The sequence below is a fragment of the Amblyraja radiata genome, chromosome 3 (assembly GCF_010909765.2).
Source record: "Amblyraja radiata isolate CabotCenter1 chromosome 3, sAmbRad1.1.pri, whole genome shotgun sequence".
In the NCBI taxonomy this organism is placed as follows: Eukaryota; Metazoa; Chordata; class Chondrichthyes; order Rajiformes; family Rajidae; genus Amblyraja; species Amblyraja radiata.
Window position 1 is genome coordinate 53,276,923 of NC_045958.1, and position 23,339 is coordinate 53,300,261.

The 23,339-nt window shown below is 42.5% G+C and overlaps 1 protein-coding gene across 2 annotated transcripts in view; it reads right to left on the minus strand.

The window, feature by feature from the left end:
• The window catches only part of glis3 (GLIS family zinc finger 3), a 459,240-nt gene that overhangs the window by 320,583 nt on the left and 115,318 nt on the right, over positions 1 to 23,339 (minus strand). For both annotated transcript variants that reach the window (XM_033017811.1, XM_033017812.1), the window contains 2 exons: positions 17,327 to 17,522; positions 426 to 1,461 (listed from right to left, as the gene is read on the minus strand). In XM_033017811.1, the coding sequence (XP_032873702.1) occupies positions 426 to 1,461; positions 17,327 to 17,522 (1,232 nt within the window). The remainder of the gene's footprint in view (positions 1 to 425; positions 1,462 to 17,326; positions 17,523 to 23,339) is intronic.

Here is a 23,339-nt window from a genome sequence, read left to right on the forward strand (position 1 = left end):
TCTGCATGACTGTTTGCACAATAAATATAAAATACATTTAAACCTGGATGGGGCAGTCTATGGGCGATTTATTTTGAGAACACAATATTCTCTACATATTCAAGTGTCATCTTCATAATCTACTGATCACATTTATGGAGATGGCACTGAAAATACTGTGGAGCAAATTATTATATCCTTTGAGATATCCAGTAATTTACTAAAACGGTGGGATTCTTCGTATTTTACAAGCAAAAAGACAAAGCATGATATATATACTGTATATTTGACAGTCTTTTTGTTCAGTAGTCAGGATGGAAGCTAAATATAAAGATGACAGATATGAGACATGCTTATATGGTTATTATAACATAATGGTTCGCAGTGAGAACATGGTTGATATGTGCACAAATAAGAAGTATACAGAGCATTATTTTGCCACCTACCGTACACTTGTTCGGCTTTTCTCCTGAATGCACCCTCATATGGATTAACAGTTTATAGCGAGCATTAAATGGCTTGTATCTGCGTGGGCAACCAGCCCAGAAGCAAGTAAAGTCTTCTCCTTTACGCTGGTCAATATGTGCCTTTTCTATGTGTCGGACAAGCTCCTCCTGCTCGTCATACATTGCACTGCAGTCAATCCATCGGCAACAGTGCTTTCCATTGATTCTTGATGGCTCACCATCCTCATCCAGCTGTGCCCCTTGTGGTGATGGCTGCCCATGTGAATGGGAGTGGGTCATGAGATGCTGGTGAGCATGATACGGTGGCGGGGGGCCCTGGGGCAGTGCCGGTATTCCCATACCCGAGGGAAATTCATCCAGTTGCTCATTTTTAAATGTATCGTACTGCTGATTACCAATCACTGAAATACCCTGTTGGACAACCATGTTGTTCATCAACATGGGGTGAAAGGAAGAGTGCTCCAACTGCTGCATTCTCTGGTACACACTATTGCTGGCTTCAAGATCAGTAAGAGTAAAGAGATTTCGGTCTTTACCAGTTGCATTGTAGGCTTGAGGGATGCAGCTACCCCTCACTCCCAGAAAATGCCCACACACTTCAGGCTGAGGAGAAACGTTGGCCGGGGAGCCTCTGGACCCATTGATGTATGCTACTAATGATGTCGGAGATGTACGAATAATGAGATCAATTCCAACTCCATCTGAAAAGGGCGAGGTGGAAAGTCCTCTTTTTCTTGATCGAGCAGAATTAGATTGGGCAGAATTACGCGAGCTATTTTCATTTCCAAATAGATAAGAAGGTAAGGAGTTTGCTGTGCTGTTACTTGACATGGCGGTTCCTGGTGGTATACTCAGCACATCCCCTAGTTCGCTGCCATTCTGGGAACCTTGGTTTGATGGAAGCGATGGAAGGATTGGGTAACCATGTAGCCATTCTTGTTTTACATTCAAAGTTGATTGGTTTTCTATAAGACTTAGTGCAGTGGAGCCTAAAGATCCACCTGAAATAATCGATCTAAAATGAAAAAAAAGGAAAAGAAAAAGGCAATGAAAATAAAACACAAGTTGTCACAGCTCTTTCCACAGGTGACAAAATATCACTTGTCACTTGAAATATTCTGTTGCAATGAAAAATTATGTTCTGGTTGACTAATCTAACCTAATTACACAATTTCCTTTTCAGTGCGAAGGTGCGTAATTGCCACAGCCTGGGAGCTCAAGTTTTGTAATGTAAAGCAAGTTCAGTTTCTTTGAAGTAAATAAAAAGAGCTTAACCATTGTATTATGTGTCCTCGTCTCGGTTTGCACAGTGACCGAGACAGATGGTCAAACAGTAAGATGTAACCATTCTGAGGGCAGATCAGATCTTGTAAGCAAAAGTATGATTATAATCATTGGATTATATTGGTACAGTTAGTAATACCTGGAACTCCAAATGTTACTGTTGCAAGATGTACCACAATATATGGAGTTAGTTGGTTCCCTGCATTGGTCACCTCAAGGAAAAATGTTCTTAGTTGCTGGAAATGTATGGGTTGGCTGGATGACAAAAGGAAACGAGTTGCAATAAACGCGCTTTTTCAGGTTGGCTGCCAGTGACTAGTGGAGTTCCGCAAGGATCGGTGCTGGGTCCACTTCTCTTCAGGTTGTATATTAATGATTTGGATAAGGGGATTGAAGGTTTCGATGGGCTGAATGACTTAATTGTACTCCTATAACTTGTGAACTTGTGATGGTATGCTGAGAAGAGGCTGAGCAGGAGCCATTTGGCAGCTTAGGTTGGAGGACCAACAGTGTAATTCTTTAACCAGGTTTGAGCATTGACAGAGAAACAGCGGAAAAGGGTGAATTGGAATCAAATGATATAACCATATAACCATATAACAATTACAGCACGGAAACAGGCCATCTCGACCCTTCTAGTCCGTGCCGAACACATAATCTCCCCTAGTCCCATATACCTGCGCTCAGACCATAACCCTCCATTCCTTTCCCATCCATATAACTATCCAATTTATTTTTAAATGATAAAAACGATCCTGCCTCCACCACCTTCACTGGAAGCTCATTCCACACAGCTACCACTCTCTGAGTAAAGAAGTTCCCCCTCATGTTACCCCTAAACTTCAGTCCCTTAATTCTCAAGTCATGTCCCCTTGTTTGAAACTTCCCTACTCTCAGTGGGAAAAGCTTTTCCACGTTAACTCTGTCTATCCCTCTCATCATTTTAAAAACCTCTATCAAGTCCCCCCTTAACCTTCTGCGCTCCAAAGAATAAAGCCCTAACTTGTTCAACCTTTCTCTGTAACTTAGTTGCTGAAACCCAGGCAACATTCTAGTAAATCTCCTCTGTACTCTCTCTATTTTGTTGACATCCTTCCTATAATTAGGCGACCAAAATTGTACACCATACTCCAGAATTGGCCTCACCAATGCCTTGTACAATTTTAACATTACATCCCAACTTCTATACTCAATGCTCTGATTTATAAAGGCCAGCACACCAAAAGCTTTCTTTACCACCCTATCTACATGAGATTCCACTTTCAGGGAACTGTGCACAGTTATTCCCAGATCCCTCTGTTCACCTACATTCTTCAATTCCCTACCATTTACCATAGAAAGGATGAAAGATTGAATTAACATATACAGACGCACTACACTAAATCCTTGTTATAACAGACCATGGGTGAAGTTATGGTGTCCGTTATTGCTGAATGTCCATCAGTTATTATCATTGCATGTCATTGAAACAAAGAATGCAGATGATGCCTTATACAAATGGGCAGTGCTGGAGTAAATCAATGGGTCAGGCAGCATATCTGGAGAACATGGATAGGTGACGATGGGACCCTTCTTCAGACTGATTCAGTCTGCTGAGTTGCCACTGCACATTGTGTCCATGTAGGCAATGATCTGCTGGTCTTCATGCCGTTGTCACGGACAAGACATGCTTGGTCACCGTGAGGCTCCCTCCCCTCTCACAGGCTTCCGCTTCCAAGGTGGAGGGGGGGGGGGAGGAGGAGGAGGAGGCGGTGGTTGTTAGGGTTGGGTGGAGGGGGGGGGGGGAGAGGTGAAGAGTGACGGGAGAAGGAGGAAGGGCTTGCTGGTGCACCTGGTGAGTTGGGGGTGCTGGGGCTTTAGACGGCCGAAGATGTAATGCGAGCCAGGGGGCATCGGCAGGTCCATCCACTATATCTGAAATCTGTTATGAAGGGGTCAGTTAAAACAAGGGTTTACAGCATCGCTCTCTGTCTATCTGCCAGACCAAAGTTTTACAAAGCTGCAACATAACTTTCTGACTTTGTTACTCAATGCCCCGACCAATGAAGGCAAGCAGACTATACACGTTTTTACTACTGTAATTGTGATGCCACTTTCTGGTAGCCATAGACTTGGAATCCAAGATCCCGCTATCCGTCAATGCTGTGAAGGGTCTTGCTGTTTGCTTAGCTGTTAACTGTTTGTTTTTCCTCCACATTCGACCTTCCTTACACATGGTCGGATTAACCTCCACTTGCCATTCCTCTGACCAAATATCAGGTGTAATCATTCAGCCACTATTGTTACAATTTTCTTCACAAGGATTAGAGAGGAAGCAGGATTTCTTCAGAGTTTAACTCCATACTGGACCTAGGGTTGAGATTTTTGATTGGAGAAAGGCTAACTTTGAGGAGATGCGAAAGGATTTAAAAGGAGTAAATTGGGACAGTTTGTTTTATGGGAAAGATGTGGAAGAGAAATGGAGGACATTTAAAGGTGAAATTTTAAGAGTACAGAATCTTTATGTCCCTGTTCGGTTGAAAGGAAATAGTAAAAATTGGAAAGAGCCATGGATTTCAAGGGAAATTGGACACTGAGGTGCTTGAGGAGTATAAAGAATGTAAAAAGAATCTTAAGAAATAAATTAGAAAAGCTAAAAGAAGATATGAGGTTGCTTTGGCAAGTAAGGTGAAAGTAAATCCAAAGGGTTTCTACAGCTATATTAATAGCAAAAGGATAACGAGGGATAAAATTGGTCCATTAGAGAGTCAGAGTGGACAGCTATCTGCAGAGCCAAAAGAGATGGGGAGATATTGAACAATTTATTTTCTTCGGTATTCACCAAGGAGAAGGATATTGAATTATGTGAGGTAAGGGAAACAAGTAGAGTAGCTATGGAAACTATGAGATTCAAAGAAGAGGAAGTACTGACACTTTTGAGAAATATAAAAGTGGATAAGTCTCCAGGTCCGGACAGGATATTCCCTAGGACATTGAGGGAAGTTAGAGTAGAAATAGCAGGGGCTATGACAGAAATATTTCAAATGTCATTAGAAACGGGAATAGTGCCGGAGGATTGGCGTACTGCGCATGTTGTTCCATTGTTTAAAAAGGGGTCTAAGAGTAAACCTAGCAATTATAGACCTGTTAGTTTGACGTCAGTGGTGGGCAAATTAATGGAAAGGATACTTAGAGATAATATATATAAGCATCTGGATAAACAGGGTCTGATTAGGAACAGTCAACATGGATTTGTGCCTGGGTCATGTTTGACTAATCTTCTTGAATTTTTTGAAGAGGTTACTCGGGAAATTGATGAGGGTAAAGCAGTGGATGTTGTATATATGGACTTCAGTAAGGCCTTTGACAAGGTTCCTCACGGAAGGTTGGTTAAGAAGGTTCAATGGTTGGGTATTAATGGTGGAGTAGCAAGATGGATTCAACAGTGGCTGAATGGGAGATGCCAGAGAGTAATGGTGGATGGTTGTTTGTCAGGTTGGAGGCCAGTGACTAGTGGGGTGCCACAGGGATCTGTGTTGGGTCCACTGGTGTTTGTCATGTACATCAATGATCTGGATGATGGTGTGGTAAATTGGATTAGTAAGTATGCAGATACATAGAAAATACATAGAATTTTGTTGTTCTAAGGATGCAGGTGAACAGAGGGATCTGGAAATAACTGTGCACAGTTCCCTGAAAGTGGAATCTCATGTAGATAGGGTGGTAAAGAAAGCTTTTGGTGTGCTGGCCTTTATAAATCAGAGCATTGAGTATAGAAGTTGGGATGTAATGTTAAAATTGTACAAGGCATTGGTGAGGCCAATTTTGGAGTATGGTGTACAATTTTGGTCGCCTAATTATAGGAAGGATGTCAACAAAATAGAGAGAGTACAGAGAAGATTTACTAGAATGTTGCCTGGGTTTCAGCAACTAAGTTACAGAGAAAGGTTGAACAAGTTAGGGCTTTATTCTTTGGAGCACAGAAGGTTAAGGGGGACTTGATAGAGGTCTTTAAAATGATGAGAGGGATAGATAGAGTTGACGTGGATAAGCTTTTCCCACTGAGAGTAGGGAAGATTCAAACAAGGGGACATGACTTGAGAATTAAGGGACAGAAGTTTAGGGATAACATGAGGGGGAACTTCTTTACTCAGAGAGTGGTGGCTGTGTGGAATGAGCTTCCAGTGAAGGTGGTGGAGGCAGGTTCGTTTTTATCATTTAAAAATAAATTGGATAGTTATATGGACGGGAAAGGAATGGAGGGTTATGGTCTGAACGCAGGTATATGGGACTAGGGGAGAATACGTGTTCGGCACGGACTAGAAGGGTCGAGATGGCCTGTTTCCGTGCTGTAATTGTTATATGGTTATACTACTTTTAACTGGAAGAAACCAAAAATCTTAAATTTAACCAATTAAGGGTAAAACTGCTGATTACCATAATTTCTGGCTTATTGGAGTTTGGTATCTAGAACAACATGTTATCAATACACCATGTGACAATGACACAATACAATGGTTTAATTTACCAGCTAAGAAAATACAGTTGGCTGTATTTTTTTTGTATTTTGATTATATGTACAATATCCTGAAGCTTTAGAATTGTATATTTGAACACAATTTCTGGTGGCAATCACTGTTTTGTTTAGATATTATTTTGTGCCCCCTGGGCCCAATGAATTCACCTTGTCTCTGATGAACACCCATGTGATTTTTCTTCACTCTTTCCCCAACTGACTGTTCACGTACAATATAAGTTTTTTAAAATATGGCTCACGACAATAATAAATCAGATAATTAGTTCTTTGACCTCATATCACCTTTATAACTTAGGGACAATTGGCATTTAAATCAATGTGGACATACTGTAATTTTTTATAGAAGTAAAAATAAAAATAATCTCCTGGAACCACCTAGAGAAATGATATTTGATTTGGGTGTTCACATAGGTAATCCCCAAATATTGGGAGGGGGATGTGGGAGTTAATTCAAAGGTTTTCATCCCAAGGTATTCATAACAAAGTGTATGCAGTAAGGATAATCAATTTAGTCAAGGAACTGAGGCTTAATGTATCCTTTAGGTATGTGAAGAGGAAAAAAATTAGTTAAGACCCTTGAAGACTGAAAAGGGTGAATTTATTATGGGAACAAGGAAATGGCAGATGAGTTGAACAGGTACTTTGGATCCGTCTTCACTAAGGAGGACACAAGCTTCCTGATATACTAGTGGCCAGAGGATCAGGGGTGACAGAGGAACTGAAGGAAATCCACATTAGGCTGGAAATGGTGTTGTTAATACTGGCCAAATTAAAGATACCATAAAATGAAGGATCCCTGCACTCGTCAGAATTGCTTAAACCTTGTCAGCTGAAATTTACAGGCTTTAGATGGAGCCAGCCAGTCTAGGCTCAGACTGGTATGCAGGATGGTGAGGGGTCCAGGTGTTCTTGTTTCTCCTAAATTGATAAAATGTATAGCAGTTTTGCAAATGAACCCTAAATGCATCATTTCGATTGGGTCGCTGCAGGGGCATTGTAAATAGTACTAGACTAAGTGGGACCCGTTGGGTCCCAGCATCACACAGGAGGGCTGGTTATCCAACGCAATACTCCTCCTCTCCACCAATTCTAATATTGGTGGCCAGTTGGGGGGGGGGGGGGGGCTTTCTGGAGCGCTAGTATGGGTGCTGTGGGCTGAAGGGGCTGGTTTCCAGAGGGCTAGTATGCAAATTGTGCGCCAAATGGATTCTTGGGATTGGCGTCTCAGTCAATCAAGCCTGTTGTGCTGGCAACTCATTCACTCACGGCTGGTGACTCACGGCTAATCCTTGAAATTCTATTTCAAGCAGGGTATAAGGCCACCAAATTCAAGTGCAGTTTCTTACCACTTCTAGCAGGGTGCAAGGCCACCAAATTCAAGTGCCGTTTCATACCATTTGAAGTAGGGTGCAAAGCCACTAAAGACAGCGAGTCGTGACCTCTCCCTCCTCCATCTTGCAGAGACTGAGCCACCCCCACATTCCCCCCCCCCCACCCCCCCACCCCCACCGGAAAAGGTGTGGCTTTCATGGAGAGATTGACAGGAGGGAGATTCCTCAACATTTAAAAAAAAAACTAATAACACTTTTATTTTTCATTGATGGGAAGAATTCTCTGCATCTGCTCAGCGGAGGGGGACTGAGTAAGATGGCCAAAAATCACAGCCGTAAGTGGTAGCGTTTTATCTAAAATCAATATACAGTGCAAACAGGAAGTAAGTGCATTTACAGTAGTGCCTTTTAACTTCAAGCCAAAGCACCCAAGCCACCATTTGCAGTAAGTAGTGCATTTCAACTTCATGCCACCATTTGCAGTGTGGTGCCTTTCAACTTCAAGCAAATGCACCTGCGCCACCATTTGCAGTAAGTAGTGGCTTTCAACTTCAAACCACACCCAAGCCACACCCAAGCCACCATTAGCAGTAAATAGTGCCTTTCAACTTCAAGCCAATGCACCCAAGCCACCATTTGCAGTAAGTAGTGCCTGTCAACCTCATGCCACCATTTGCAGTGCCTTTCAACTTCAAGCCACAATTTGCAGTAAGTAGTGCCTTTCAACTTCAAGCCAATGCACCCACGCCCCCCCCCCCATTTGCAGTAATAGTGCCTTTCAACTTCAAGCCAAAGCAACCAATCCACCATTTGCAGTAAGTAGTGCCTTTCAACTTCATGCCACCATTTGCAGTAAGTGGTGTCTTTCAACTTCAAGCCAAACCCAAGCCACCATTTGCAGTAAGTAGTGCCTTTCAACTTCAAGCCACCATTTGCAGTAAGTGGTGTCTTTCAACTTCAAGCCAAAGCAACCATTCCACCATTTGCAGTAATAGTGCCTTTCAACTTCAAACCAAAGCTCCCAAGCTACCATTTGCAGTAAGTAGTGCTTTCAACTTCAAGCCACAGCCAAGCCATCATTTGCAGTAAGTAGTGCCTTTCAACTTCAAGCCACAATTTGCAGTAAGTAGTGCCTTTCAACTTCAAGCCACAATTTGCAGTAAGTAGTGCCTTTCAACTTCAGGCCAATGCACCCACGCCCCCCATTTGCAGTAAGTAGTGCCTTTCAACTTCAAGCCACACCCAAGCCATCATTTGCAGGAAGTAGTGCCTTTCAACTTCAAGTCAAAGCAACCAATCCACCATTTGCAGCAAGTAGTGCCTTTCAACTTCAAGCCACACCCAAGCCACCATTTGCAGTAAGTAGTGCCTTTCAACTTCAAGCCAAAGCAACCAATCCATCATTTGCAGTAAGTAGTGCCTTTCAACTTCATGCCACCATTTGCAGTAAGTGGTGTATTTCAACTTCAAGCCAAAGCAACCATTCCACCATTTGCAGTAAGTAGTGCCTTTCAACTTCAAGCCACACCCAAGCCACCATTTACATTAAGTAGTGCCTTTCAACTTCAAGCCAAAGCAACCAATCCACCATTTGCAGTAAGTAGTGCCTTTCAACTTCATGTCACCATTTACAGTAAGTAGTGCCTTTCAATTTCAAGACACACCCAAGCCAAGCCAACCAGGGAGGGGGAGGGGGAGGGGGGCTTTCTGGAGCGCTAGTATGAACCATTTTAGAACCAATAGACATATTTTTTGCAAGCTTTAGAACCAATAGAGACATATTTTTTGCAAGCTTTAGAACCAATAGAGACATATTTTTGCCAGCTTTAGAACCAATAGACATATTTTTACCAGCTTTAGAACCAATAGACATATTTTTGCAAGCTTTAGAACCAATAGACATATTTTTGCAAGCTTAGAACCAATAGAGACATTTTTTGCAAGCTTTAGAACCAATGGACATTTTTTTGCAAGCTTTAGAACCAATGGACACATTCTGCAAGCATTTTAGAACCACTAAGGGCACTTACATTTGAGTAGACATGTGTTCAGTGTTATTCACAGCTCAGAGAAACATGACCCTCTGCCTTCCTCCATCTTGAAGAGTGAGTGAGGCACACCACTTCCTGGTTTTATAGTCCCTCCCCCCTGCCGCCAGCTGGGGCAGCAGAGAGAATGGGGAATTTTGTAAAAACATTAATATCTCTGTCATTTTTAATCGACAGGAAAAATCCTCGGCACACATGCGGCGGAGGGGGGCTCTGAGCAAAGTGGCCAAAAATGACGGCCGTAGGTGGTGGCGTTCTCCCGGAAATCGCAGCACAGATGGTCAAAACCAGTCAAGAACAGACTTTTAGTAATATAGATAAATAATTTTGCGAGACGGTCATCCTGTTGGTTGATGATTGGTCGAACTGTTGAGCCTTGGAGAAATTTCCAGTTTGAATCTCAGGGCACATGTTTCAATGTTTATTCTTGTTGGCTTCCTTCTAGAACTTTCTTTCAAATACATTGTATTAGTTACTGTATTATTGGGTTAGGGAAATGTCTATCATGTACTGTGTTAAACGATATCTGTTATTGGACTGTAAAAAGACCACCTCCATATGGTTCAGCCCCTCAAGGTTCGGGGACCTATAAAAGGTAGCTCCCACAAGGTCCTGTGTCGATCTTCTGGAAGAACGTTTGGGATTACGTGACGTTTTGAAGTGTCCGCTTGCACGAGGCTAGAAGGGCTTGGCCAAGCAGATACAAGGATCGAACCTGCGGTGGTTAGGTATAGTAGTGGGGAACTGTTATTGTGTTTTTCCAAAATAAAGTTTAGATGTGCATGTACTTGACTCAGTATCTTATTGACTGAAATTAAACTGGGGGAAGCTTAGAACGAGCTGATAAATCCCCAGGGCCTGATGGTCTGCATCACAGGGTACTTAAGGAAGTGGCTTTAGAAATCGTGGATGCATTGGTGATAATTTTCCAATGTTCTATAGATTCAGGATCAGTTCCTGTGGATTGGAGGGTAGCTAATGTTATCCCACTTTTTAAGAAAGGTGGGAGAGAGAAAACAGGGAATAATAGACCAGTTAGTCTGACATCGGTGGTAGGAAAGATGCTGGAGTCAATCATAAAAGATGAAATAGCGGCACATTTGGATAACAGGATCGGTCCGAGTCAGCATGGTTTTATGAAGGGGAAATCATGCTTGACTAATCTTCTGGAATTTTTTGAGGATGTAACTAGGAATATGGACAAGGGAGAGCCAGTGGATGTAGTATACCTGGACTTTTAGAAACCATTTGATAAGGTCCCACATAGGATATTAGTGGGCAAAATTAGGGAACATGGTATTGGAGGTAGAGTGCTGACATGGATAGAAAATTGGATGGCAGACAGGAAACAAAGAGTAGGGATTAAAGGGTCCCTTTCAGAATATCAGGCAGTGACTATGGGGTACCGCAAGGCTCGGTGCTGGGACCGCAGCTATTTACAATATACATCAATGATTTAGATGAAGGGATTCAAAGTAACATTAGCAAATTTGCAGATGACACAAAGCTGGGTGGCAGTGTGAACTGTGAGGAGGATGCTATGAAAATGCTGGGTGACTTGGACAGGTTGGGTGAGTGGGCAGATACATGGCAGATGCAGGTTATTGTGGATAAATGAGAGGTTATCCATTTTGGTAGCAAAACAGGAAGGCAGATTATTATCTAAATGGTGTCAAATTGGGAAAAGGGGAAGTACAACGCGATCTGGGGGTCCTTGTCATCAGTCAATGAAAGTAAGCATGCAGGTACAGCAGGCAGAGAAGAAAACGAATGGCATGTTGGCCTTCATAACAGTTGAGTATAGGAGCAAAGAGGTCCTTCAGCAGTTGTATAGGGCCCTAGTGAGACCACTCCTGGAGTATTGTGTGCAGTTTTGATCCCCAAATTTGAGGATTTCTTGCTATTGGAGGAGTGCAGCGTAGGTTTACAAGGTTAATACCCGGGATGGCTGGGATGTCATATGCTGAGAGAATGGAGCGGCTGGGCTTGTATACTCTGGAGTTTAGAAGGATAAGAGAGGATCTCATTGAAACATATAAGATTGTTAAGGGTTTGGACACGCTAGAGGCAGGAAACATGTTCCCGATGTTGGGGGAGTCCAGAACCAGGGGCCACAGTTTAAGAATAAGGGCTAAGCCATTTAGAACGGAGATGAGGAAACACCTTTTCACACAGAGAGTTGTGAGTCTGTGGAATTATCTTCCTCAGAGGGCGGTGGAGGCAGGTTCTCTGGTTGCTTTCAAGAGAGAGCTAGATAGGGCTCTTAAAAATAGCGGTCAGGGGATATGGGGAGAAGGCAGGAACGGGGTACTGATTGGGGATGATCAGCCATGATCACATTAAATGGCGGTGCTGGCTTCGAAGGGCCGAATAGCCTACTCCTGCACCTATTGTCTATTGACTAAAAGGTGACCATATAGTACATGCAAAGCAGTCTCCAAATAATAGTAGAATCACACAATAACATCTCTAGAAACGTGTTCGTTTACACTGCAAGATCTTATAGGGTTTATATTGCTTGTCACATTTATCTGCAATAGTATTTGGAACACATTCAAAAATAGTCATAGTTTGTAAACTACTTTCAGAACTAAGTTAAAGCACATAAATTCAACTTCCTAAGTTATTAGTATTTTTGCCTTTCAACACCGAGCTCCGTTTTTTCTACTATTGGAAGGTGCAATGTTGCCAAATTACCTTGGACAGTAGTTTTATGTGTTTCACTTTCTCCCTGCCATTATCTGACAGCAGAAGACCAAGAAACGTGGAAGTTCAGAAGTGCTGACAGAACACCATCAATATTGCATTGTTTATATGTAAGTCAGCCAAGTAGTAGCAACATGCACTACTACAAATACAAGACAAGACAAGGCTGAAGCCAACTTTGCAGAATTAAAGATGGGCTGCATTTTGTACCAATGCCAAACAAAAATTCTGTCCACTTTAAAAAAAATCCCATAGTATTCTGCCAATTTTTTCCACGTCCATCTTCACTAAATGGTCTGTTTCTCACAGGGTTAGACTTTGCGGGTATCAGGCCTTTCTTTGGTAACTTTTTCAAAGCTCTTCTTTATGTAGCAAATTGAAAGCTGTGTTCTGGGAATCTATCAAACTGTTGTCTGGCATTGTGGCCAGTATGGTTTATTCTTTATCGAAAATCCACTAAAGTGCAGGGATTGCTGGCTTCCAATCAAGAGTAGAAATTGAAGGTAATCTCACATTGCGTTTGAAAATGATAGGTAGACTGACTGAGATGCCCTCACCTGACTGTGTTTAGCTAGCCAGGAAATCACCAAATATTCCTTAAAAACCTTTTGTTTGCAAGCAGTTGAACCATCAGGATAGAGTTTTCTTGAAGAGCAAATTTATTCTGAGGGACTGAAAGTGGAGAAAATTCAAAGATTATGTTTCCATGCAGATCTACATGCATGATATGTGAAATTGACTTTCGTCTATGAAGCTTAACCCAGATATTTGTACGTTAATTACATTTTAACGTTAATGAAGTTAATAACGTTTGTCTATTTTTTTAAATAGGTGGATTTTTTTAGGTGTTCTGTCATTAGAACAAATTTTGTGTTGGGAAGCCAAAATTATATTTCAGAACAAAAACTTAGAAATAATGAATTTTCTTTTAATTGTGAAAGATTTAGGTAGAAATTCAAATTAAGTTTGTTCTGTGAGCTTGAATAAAATTGTTTCTAAATGTGTGCTTATACTGATTGGTAAAAGAGACTTTTCGAGTTTCATCATAATGGTAACGTGGAATGTGGCAATGTCAACTAGGGGCATGGAAAAATAAACTGCAAGAAAATAATATATCCATGATTTACATTGACCCCTGGAGTTGCTCAGCTGATTCGATACGAAAGCACAGGCAAATTCTGTCCTTTTTCAGTAGACAGTTGATTATAAATACATATCATGAACTAAATATTACAACGTACTCTATTCTGCTCAGATATTCATGTACCATCGTTGTTATCGGGATGTGGATGGACAAACTCCTGTTAATAACAATGACTTTAATTCTAGAATAACGTGTTCATGGTGCAAAACTTCATTAAATCAATTACTGAATATTTTAAATGCTGATACTTTAAAATAGCTTTTGTCCAACAACTTCTAATGTCCAACAACTTCATTGAGACTCGATTTTATCAATGATATTTACACATTCTTCCACACATTTACACCATTATGCACCAGATTAAATATAATGGCCCAGAGGTTAATCATGGAATTAGGGATTGAATTGCTGATGACTTTGTTTTGAGAAAAGTAGCAGAAGATGGGAACGATGTCACCTTGGAGATTAGGTTTTCTCTTTATTCATCATCACTGGTTGATGGTAAGTGTTGTTGGTGGGCACCTCTTTGCTGTTTTGGGAAAAGCTCCAGTATAGAGAAAGAAAAAGCACAGGAAAGAAAGAATATACTTGCGCAAAAATCTACATCTGAGGTTGCCTCATATTATTCTTTAAACTAGTTTCTGAAGCAGCAGTGGATTGTGAACATCCCTCTGAAAAGCTGGCACATAAGGTCCCCATTCTTCCTGGAGAGGTTAAATTCCACACCTGCTTGGTACATCTCGACATGTGCATCCCCTCTCTGATATTTTCTCCACTGTTCTTAAAGTGTAAGAATCACAGCTGACAGGTGGGACTGGCTGATACACAGATGTAGCATATGCATCTTCTTTTTTTCTGTCTATCTCTCATTGCTGGAGCCAAGCCATATGTTAGCGAGTTAGAGAGTTAGATAGAGCTCTTAAAGATAGTGGAGTCAAGGTATATGGGGAGAAGGCAGGAACACGGTACTGATTGATGATGATCTGTCATGATCACATTGAATGGCGGTGCTGGCTCGAAGGGCCAAATGGCCTACTCCTGCACCTATTGTCTATTGTTGTATGTCTAAAGTGATAAGGATCCAGTGGTGGTCATGACAAGAGGAGGGAGCAGATGAGAGAGGCACATTCAAACATGCACTATATATTTTATGGCAGAAGAGATTATGTAATGGGGTAGGCAGTAAGAAATGATGACTGCCATTGTGTTACTGTGTTAGCTAACCCCATTCTCATCAGCATCACCAAAAAATAATTCACAGAGCCTGTGGGCATATTAAAACACTGCACAGCCTGCAGTTGCTGCAAACTGCTAATTTTGTGGAATTGACTCTTGCATTAGGGAATGTATTGCAATCTGTGTGTTTGATGCACCATGGCTGAATAGCTGGAATTGTGTTGGACGTCTGAGATATTCAAGTGAGTACTGGAGTGGTGGTTGGTTTGCATTTGCTTTAGTACATTTGTTGGGATCTGTTATTGTTTTCCTAACTGATATCAAATATGCAAGGCCATTAAACCTTCTCTTGCATTAAGACTTTGGGTATTTTTCTCCAGGGCTATCTCTTCCCACTGTTGTTTTATCCAGATCTTGGCAGTTTCCAACCCAGGCATATGTTAAAAAACACCTCAGCATCTTTAGTAAGTTTTCAGGACCCAGAAGCTTGTTTCAGTAAAACAGGGTGCTTATACCTTGTCAATTCTGTTAACTTTTTCACTGTGTGCTCCACAAACTGTGCGATGACTTTCATCTATAGTTGGTTTTAGTAATTACCTCCGCTTTGAGAGAACCAGACATGGGATTAATTAGGGCATTTACTTGGGCAGTTTAATTTCAATTTGCACATGGAACCCTGAGATTATTTATATTTAATATACACTAATGGGAAAAGGATATCTGAAGTACTTAAGTCCTTGTCATGAAAGTATTACAGGGATCCCTCAAAAGCACCTCAATGCCTCACGGGGTCCAAATGACAATAAATTGAATTGTATTGTATTGTATTGTATTGTATTTACAATTTCTAGGTCAACTTTTACAATGTGACTTTAGAAATCAAAGTTATGCTTGGTGTCTTCTAACCTAGAATTTAGGGTGAATAGTAAAACAAACACTTAGTTGGAAACTTTTAGATGGTATTTCTGCAGTTAAACCACAGACATTCCAAGTACATTCCTGATGTAGCCAAAATGTATTATTCACCAATGATGCAAGGCAGTGTGTTCACAATTTGCCCTTGAGCATGCTTGTCTATAACCAAATCTCATTACCTTAGAAATTACTGAAATTCCTGCATGGATTAATTAAGTCAGTGATCAGTTATAATAAGAATTGCAAGTGTCATAGAGGCAGCTGAAGCAATATCCTGGTTTTGTTTTTTTACTGCTAAATAACTTCAAGGTACATAAATTTTGATTTCTGTTGTCGCTCATGAGATAACCATTCGCTCCCACTCTGTTAATGGATAATCTCAGTTGGGGGGGGGGGGGGGGAGGGGGGGGGATGGGGTGGAAGAAACAATTAAACTTTGAGGCTCTGTCCCCAAGGTTATTTTATGACCAATCCGTGAACTTGTATAAATTATAAGAGTCTCAGCTTAAAAGAACAATGAGGGTATATTAATACAATATACTTTTTTGTTTTCGTTTCAACATACAAATTACTAATATTGTTAAAAATTAAAATTTCAACAGAAATGCTGAGCCATAAATCATTGATAAATGTGCCAATAATGTTAAGTAATCTGAATTGTAGGTTCAGGTCTGAGTCACCTTTGGAGTGAGAAGCATTAATAACTCCATTCTGGAAACACGGGTAGAAAAGAACTGTAAGCTTGAATATTGACTCTCTTTTAAAGAACCAGAGATGACCATCTAATGTTATACTTTTCTCACCAAGGTTTCTGACAGACTCCCATATTTTGCCCCATCATACAGTTGTAGGATCTGTTATCATTTGGTGCAGCAATGCATATATTACTCAGTTCATTCATCTTTTCAACTTGATGGGGTTGTTCCACATTTAGATTCATTTGAATGCTAGTCCTCAAACAAGGAAAGTAGATCAGAATATCGCACCACCACGCTACAATGCCATTTCTCTTGATTGAAATAAATCTAGTCCCATTATTTTAAATATAATTTACAATAATTCAAATGTTTTCAGTTTACTGAGAAAATGAAAATGCAGTTATTTTTCATTTAAATTACAAAGCAAGAATGTTAATTTTGTACAACATAGAAAAAAGCAGGAAGGTCGGTGTGCTATTTGTGATATATATAAATGACTCGGCTGTAGACTCGGAGGTGGGGGGAGAGGGGCGGTGGGGTGGAAGAGAGGCTGGGGGAAGAGACCCCCCGGGGAAGGGAGGCCTGGGGGAAGAGTGCCCGAGGGGGAAAAGAGCCTAGGGGGAAGAGAGCCCGGGGGGTGGGGGGAGGGAGCGCATGGGGGAGAGAGCCCGGTGGGGAATGAGCCCGGGGGGGGTGGGGGGGTAGAGAGCCCGGGAAGGAGAGGGAGCCTGGGGGGAGAGAGAGCCCAGGCGGGAGAGAGAGGATGCGACCGAGGAGCCGAGAGAAAGCCCCGAGAGAAAGTGATGCCCGAGTGTCTTTTGAATAACGGGGTGGGGGGGGGGGGAAGGAGGAAGAGGTGAGGGGTGACGTCACTCAGCGCGAGCAAGACGGCAGCAAGCAGATCCATTGTGACATCATCAGCGAAAGAGCCGGTTTAGTTTCAAAGTTTTATCAGATTTGTGAACATTTTCATAAATAACTCGCATGTAAAACTGCTTGCAAATTGGGAATGAAAAGGTCAACTAAATCAATTAATTTAAAATTCCAAGAACTTTACAAGACCTTGTATCTGTAGCAGGAATGTTTAGGCTTGGGTACATCTGACGACATATTGCCCGATTAAGGTGGTTGCCAGGAACGATTGCTTGGCTTGATAGAAGCCCTGTTCTCTGCACTGTCATGGGACTGCTTGTAACCACTAGGTTGTTGCTGGTGCCTTTTCCAATTGCTCTGCATTGTGGTCCAAACCCAGGATTCCCTGAAGTGTAGAAAAAAATAAATGTTAGGTTGATGCAGCAATTTCAACAAAATATTTCAAAATATGACAGGAGAATAATGTTACCAAAATGTAGCTAACTGGTTTAATGTTTGCCTACGTGCCTCACAATTTCTCAAAAACACGGAAGAGAATTTTGAGATCCAGGTGTTATTTAACTGTGGCCCTGTATAAAATAGTGAGTGTACAATAGTGCTGAATGGTACCTGGTGCAGGACAGGATACTGACAGCTGTGTTTTGGATGATCTCAAGGTTATGAAGAACAGGATAAACAGAGTCTGTTGAATTAGTCAAGTGTTAAGATAGGAAAGGCCATGGAAGGTACATCAGGGCTGCCAACTCTCACGCTTTGAGCGCGAGACTCACGCCCTCAAGCAAACTCTCACGCCCTCATGCTGATCATAAATTTCTCACGCTCAGTGGTGAAAAATGTTGTGATCAACGAAAATTTCAAAACTCGGATAAACTGCATGGTCCGCGGGTGTTGGAGAGCCGGGGCTGCGGGAGGGATGGGAGCAGAACCAGCAGCGGGAACAGATGCGGGGAGCAGGGACTTGCGAGTGTTTGCGGCGCTGTCGAGTTTGCAGGGCTGACGCTGCAGCTCCGGCCATGGAGCACTCCGGACAGTGCGAGTGTCCCGGGCCGCGGAGCCGTCGGAAGCGTTGGGCCGCTGCCGCGAGAGTCTCTGTGCCGAAGGGACAGACTCTCAAAGGGAGGTGGAGAGAGAGAGAGAGAGAGGGGAAGGAGACAGGGAGACAGAGGGGGGGGAGAGAAGAGAGAGAGGAGAGACAGAGAGGGGGGGGGGTGAATGGAGAGAGAGAAGAGGGAGAGGGGGAACGAGGTAGGGGAGAGAGGGGGGAGAGTGAGGTGGGAGAGGGGGGGGGGGAAGAGAGAGGGGTGAGAGGGAAGAGAGATGGGTGGAGAGGGAGGAGATGGTAGGAGAGAATGGGAGAGAGAGGGGGAAGAGAGAGGGGTGGTAAAAGAGAGTGGGGGAAAGAGAGAGAGATGGGGGGGCAAAGAGAAAGAGGAGATAGAGACAGAGGAGAAAGAGAGAGGGGAGAGAGGGAGAGAAAGGGGGAGAGGAGGAAAGAGAGAGGGGGGAAGAAAGAGAGGTGAGAGAGATAGAGAGAGAGGAGAGAGTGTGTGGAGAGGGAGGGGGAGATAGAGGGGGAGAAGGAGATAGAGAGGGGGGAGAGAGAGGGGGGGAGGGAGAGAAGAGGGGGAGAGAGGGGAAAGAGAGGGGAGAGAGAGTTAGGGGAAAGAGAGGGGAGAGAGAGTTAGGGGAAAGAGAGGGGAGAGAGAGGGAGAGAGAGAGGGGAGAGAGGGAGAGGGGACAAGAGAGAGGGGGAGAGTGAGGTGGGACGGAGAGAGAGGGAAGAGAGAGAGAGGGGAGAGAGAGAGGGGAGAGGGGAAGAGAGGAGAGAGAGAGGGGGGGAGAGAGAGGGGGGAGAGAGAGGGGGGAGAGAAAGAGGGGGGGAGAGATAAGAGGGAGGGAAGGGGAGAGAGAGGGGGGGAGACAGGGGAGAGAGAGGGGTGAGAGGAGTGACAGAGAGGGAAAGGGGAGAGAGAGAGCGGAAAGAGAGATGGAGGGGAGAGATAGAGGGGGAGAGAGAGAGGGGGGTTGAGAGGAGAGCGAGTGCATCCTGGAGGACAACCAGTGGCTGCTGGAAGTAAGTACCAAGCACTGGGTAGAAACGGTGGAAGATAGTGGACTTCAAATGGGGGTGGTTGGAGAAAGCATCCTGCTTGCCTGCTAGATTTTCACTTACTGTAACTGCAGGAAAAATGTTCCCGATGTTGGGGGCGCTCAGAACCATGGGTCACAGTTTAAGAATAAAGGGGGGGCCAGTTAGGACTGAGATGGAGGACAAACTTTCTTCACGCAGAGAGTTGTGAATCTGTGGAATTCTCTGCCACAGAAGGCAGTGCAGGCCAATTCACTGGATAGTTTCAAGAGAGAGTTAGATTTAGTTCTTGGGGCTAACAACATCAAGGGATATGGGGAAAAAACAGGAAAGAGGTACTGATTTTAGATGAATAGCCATGATCATATTGAATGGCAGTGCACCTATTTTCTATGTTTCTATGCTTGAGTATATGGCAATAAAACTCGATCACTTGATTTTGAAGCATTCATGCATGGTGGAGGTATAATGTAGTCATAGAGTGATACAGTGTGAAAACAGGCCCTTCGGCGCAACTTGCCCACACCCGCCAACATGTCCCAGCTACGCTACCTGCTTTTGGTCCATACCTTCAAACCTGTCCTATCCATGTATCAGTCTAACTTTTTCTTAAATGTTGGGATGGTCCCTGCCTCAACTACCTCCTCTGGCAGCTTGTTCCATACACCCATCACCCTTTGTGTGGATAAAGTTACCCCTTAAAAAGTTACCTCTTAAAAATACTTCATACAAAAAACATTGAAATCATACTTCTACAGTGCACTAAAACATGATTTTAATACATCAAATTTCAAAAAGTTCCTACTCTTGGAGGGGGGACCCCCTTCTTCCACACCCTCTCCCCACTTGGTTGCTCCACTCCCTCACCGGGTACCCCCAAGGCCAGAGATCAGTGATCGCACAGCCTCCCCCCTTTCAAAAACGCTCCAATCCAATTTAAAGCATATATATTGTATTCAAGTGTAAGTTAAAAGACTCGCTGCAGTATGCACCATATTGCACAATTCCAATGGGAGGGGGACACCCTCCTCCCTGCTACATTATAATATGTAGAATTAGTGGTCTTAAATCTACAAAACCTTGTGGCTCAGCTTCAGTTGTGATTTTTTAATGTAGTAAAATGTTAAGCGGTGTCATCTGAAGAGAAGACATCATGTAATTAGTAGGAGCACAAGTAAACCAAACATTCTTGGGAGACTATCTTGCCATTCAACAAAATCATGGCCCATTTTATCTTTGGCCTCTACTCCAGTTTCTCGTACATTCGCAATAAGCCTTGATCCACATGTCCAAAAATATAGAAAAACGTGTTGTATAATTAACATCTCTGGAACCACAGTTTCTTGAAGTAGAGAGTTCCGAAGAATAACAGTTTTATGATAGGAGATATTCTTTCTCATTTTAGGCTTAAACTAGACTAAGTGGGACCCGTTGGGTCCCATGTTCACACGGGAGGGCTGGTCCCCCGATGCAATATTCCACCTCTCCACCAATTCCAATATTGGTGGCCAGTGGGGGGGGGGCTTTCTGGAGTGCTGGTATGGGTTCTTGGGGTGGCAGCTCCGTCCCTCAAGCCTGATCTGCTGGCAGCTCACTCACGGCTGGTGGGCTGGCAGTTGACTCATGACTATTCCTTGAAGTTCCATTTCAAGCAGGGTGCAAGTCCACCAAATTCAAGTGCAGACCCTTTTATATTACAACTCTAGTAACTTCTTCATGTACAGATAACATTCCCATAGCCTTTACCATGTCAAACCACCTCACACCTTGTGTTTCAATGAGATAATTTCTCCTTGTTGCAATTCCAGAAGTAAAGGGCCATAGGACGTCTCCTTCATTCCAATAACCTATTAGGTGAACCTTCATTGGACCCACTTGGACCTCACTGTCCTTGTAATAGATGACAACATTGGATTCATTTTTAAAGTTAAGAAATGCCATTTTTTAAAATCTATCTTGTACAAGGTCACCCAGATCCTCCAAACATTATTTTTAATAGTCTAATAGAATTAAATAATGCTCTGCTTTTCTGTTCTGCCTATCAAACTGTATAATTCCACATGTACCCCAACATTATGCTCAAGCTTTTTACCTATTCATTAAATCTCTCAGAATTCCATCTCACAACCGACTTTCTTCTCCACCTTTTCATCATCAGCAAGTATGTTCATTATATCAGTGACCCCCCCCTCCCAACTATGAAATCCTTACAACATTGAGAGTTTATAGCTGCATAACCATCACCAGAGCACACCATCGGGGTGTAAAAAGGAATTAAAAATATTCAGAGTTGAATGCTCCAACGCTCTGCATTCTTCAATCTAAAAAAATAAATAATTAACAGTTTGCCTGGCAAGGGGAAATATGTTCTTTAATCTTACTTGCTGCATTCTTGGAGACTGAGGGAAAAGATAATAATACACTAGAGATCTGAGCTTGCTGCCAGAGGGTGAGCTAATCATATGGTCGACATGGTAAGCGTAATCCTACCTTTTGAGGACCCACTGATGTTGACCTACTGCTCAAAACCTTCCAAATCCAAAATAGTGAGGCTCTGTGCAATAACAGGAGGGCAATGTTGTCAGATGGATGGGCCAGTACAATTGAATAGCAAAATTGAAAAAAACTTTGAACCATGCCCCAAACCGAGTTATCCATCAAACCCGTCAAGGACGTTGAGCAGTTTTGAATGGCCCCGAAATTCAGAAATATACCTAAACTATTAAAAATCAGTGAAATAGATTTAATAAATGTAATTTTAATAAATGAAAATACTTAAAACATTATACCATTAAAATTGTCTTAATTAACCCGGTTTCTCGCTAAATTATCTAATAACTAAACTGGTCCTTTGCTTGCCATTGGAATAAATTGTATTAATATTTCAATCATTCTTCTAAACTCCTAAAGGTAGAGTTGATTATGTTTGATTTTCCTCATGTCAATCACATTATCCATACTGCTCAACCTTTGCTGCTCTGGTCCATTAAATAAAGACACTGAAACCATATAGATATATTTCGAAGGTAAATCCAGGAAGCAGATTCCCAGAATTATCACGAGAAAATTTAAGAAAAAAATCACTTTCCCCCAATGCAGTCAATGTTTAATTTTGTGTCTGAATGATGATGCCAAAATGATGCGTATTTATGAATAAAGGCCTAATTAAAATTTAAGGAAATAATATTCAGCCAGGAGGTGAACATCCAAAGATACACATCCTATCAAAAAGACAGGTGGGTGGGCAGAAGAGGTGGGGTAGGTCTGGTGGTAAGGAATGAAATCCAGTCCTTAGCAAGAAATGACATAGGATCAGATCCTTGCGGATATAGTTATGATACTGCAACTGTAAAAATAACCCAATGGGAGCCATATACAGACCTCTGAATAGCAGCCAGGGTTTAGGGTACAAATTACATCAGGAGATCATAATCATAATCATACTTTATTAGATATGACTAGATAGAAAATGCATGTAAGATTGGCTATGTTACAGTGGTTATAGGGGATTTTGATATAGACTGGGAAAATCAGGATGGTACGAGATCACAATAGCAGTTGTTTATAGAATGCTTACGAGGTAGCTCGTGGTCGAGCCCACTAGGGATAATACAATTCTAGATTTGGTGTTGTGTAATGTAACAGGTTACATAGGCCTGCGGCCTATAACATCCTGAAGCCACAGCCTCCGGCAAGAAAGTGGCCAATTCGGGCACTCCAAGTCGCGGAGTGCGTTCGGCCGTCCCGACGTCGGAGTTTCGATCATCCCGACGAGAGGGCCAGTACATCCGGCCGTCCATAGCGGCGACTACGGAGGGTTCATGGCGCCGACCACGGATGAACAAAGGAGGAGGGCTGACTGAACTTTGTTGCCTTTTGTGTTAAATTCTATTGTGCATTGTGTGTTCTTTATTTTCAATTGTATTGCTGCATGGAAAATTAATTTCACTGCACCTTAGTTGGTGCATGTGACGAATACATTTGTATTGTATTATTATATTGTATTGTACTGTTGAGTAAAGAAGCCTACAGAGGCATGCGGGAGGAACAGGCTAAAGTTGATTGAAAGAGGACACTAGCAGGAATGACGGTGGAGCTTCAATGGCAGGGGTT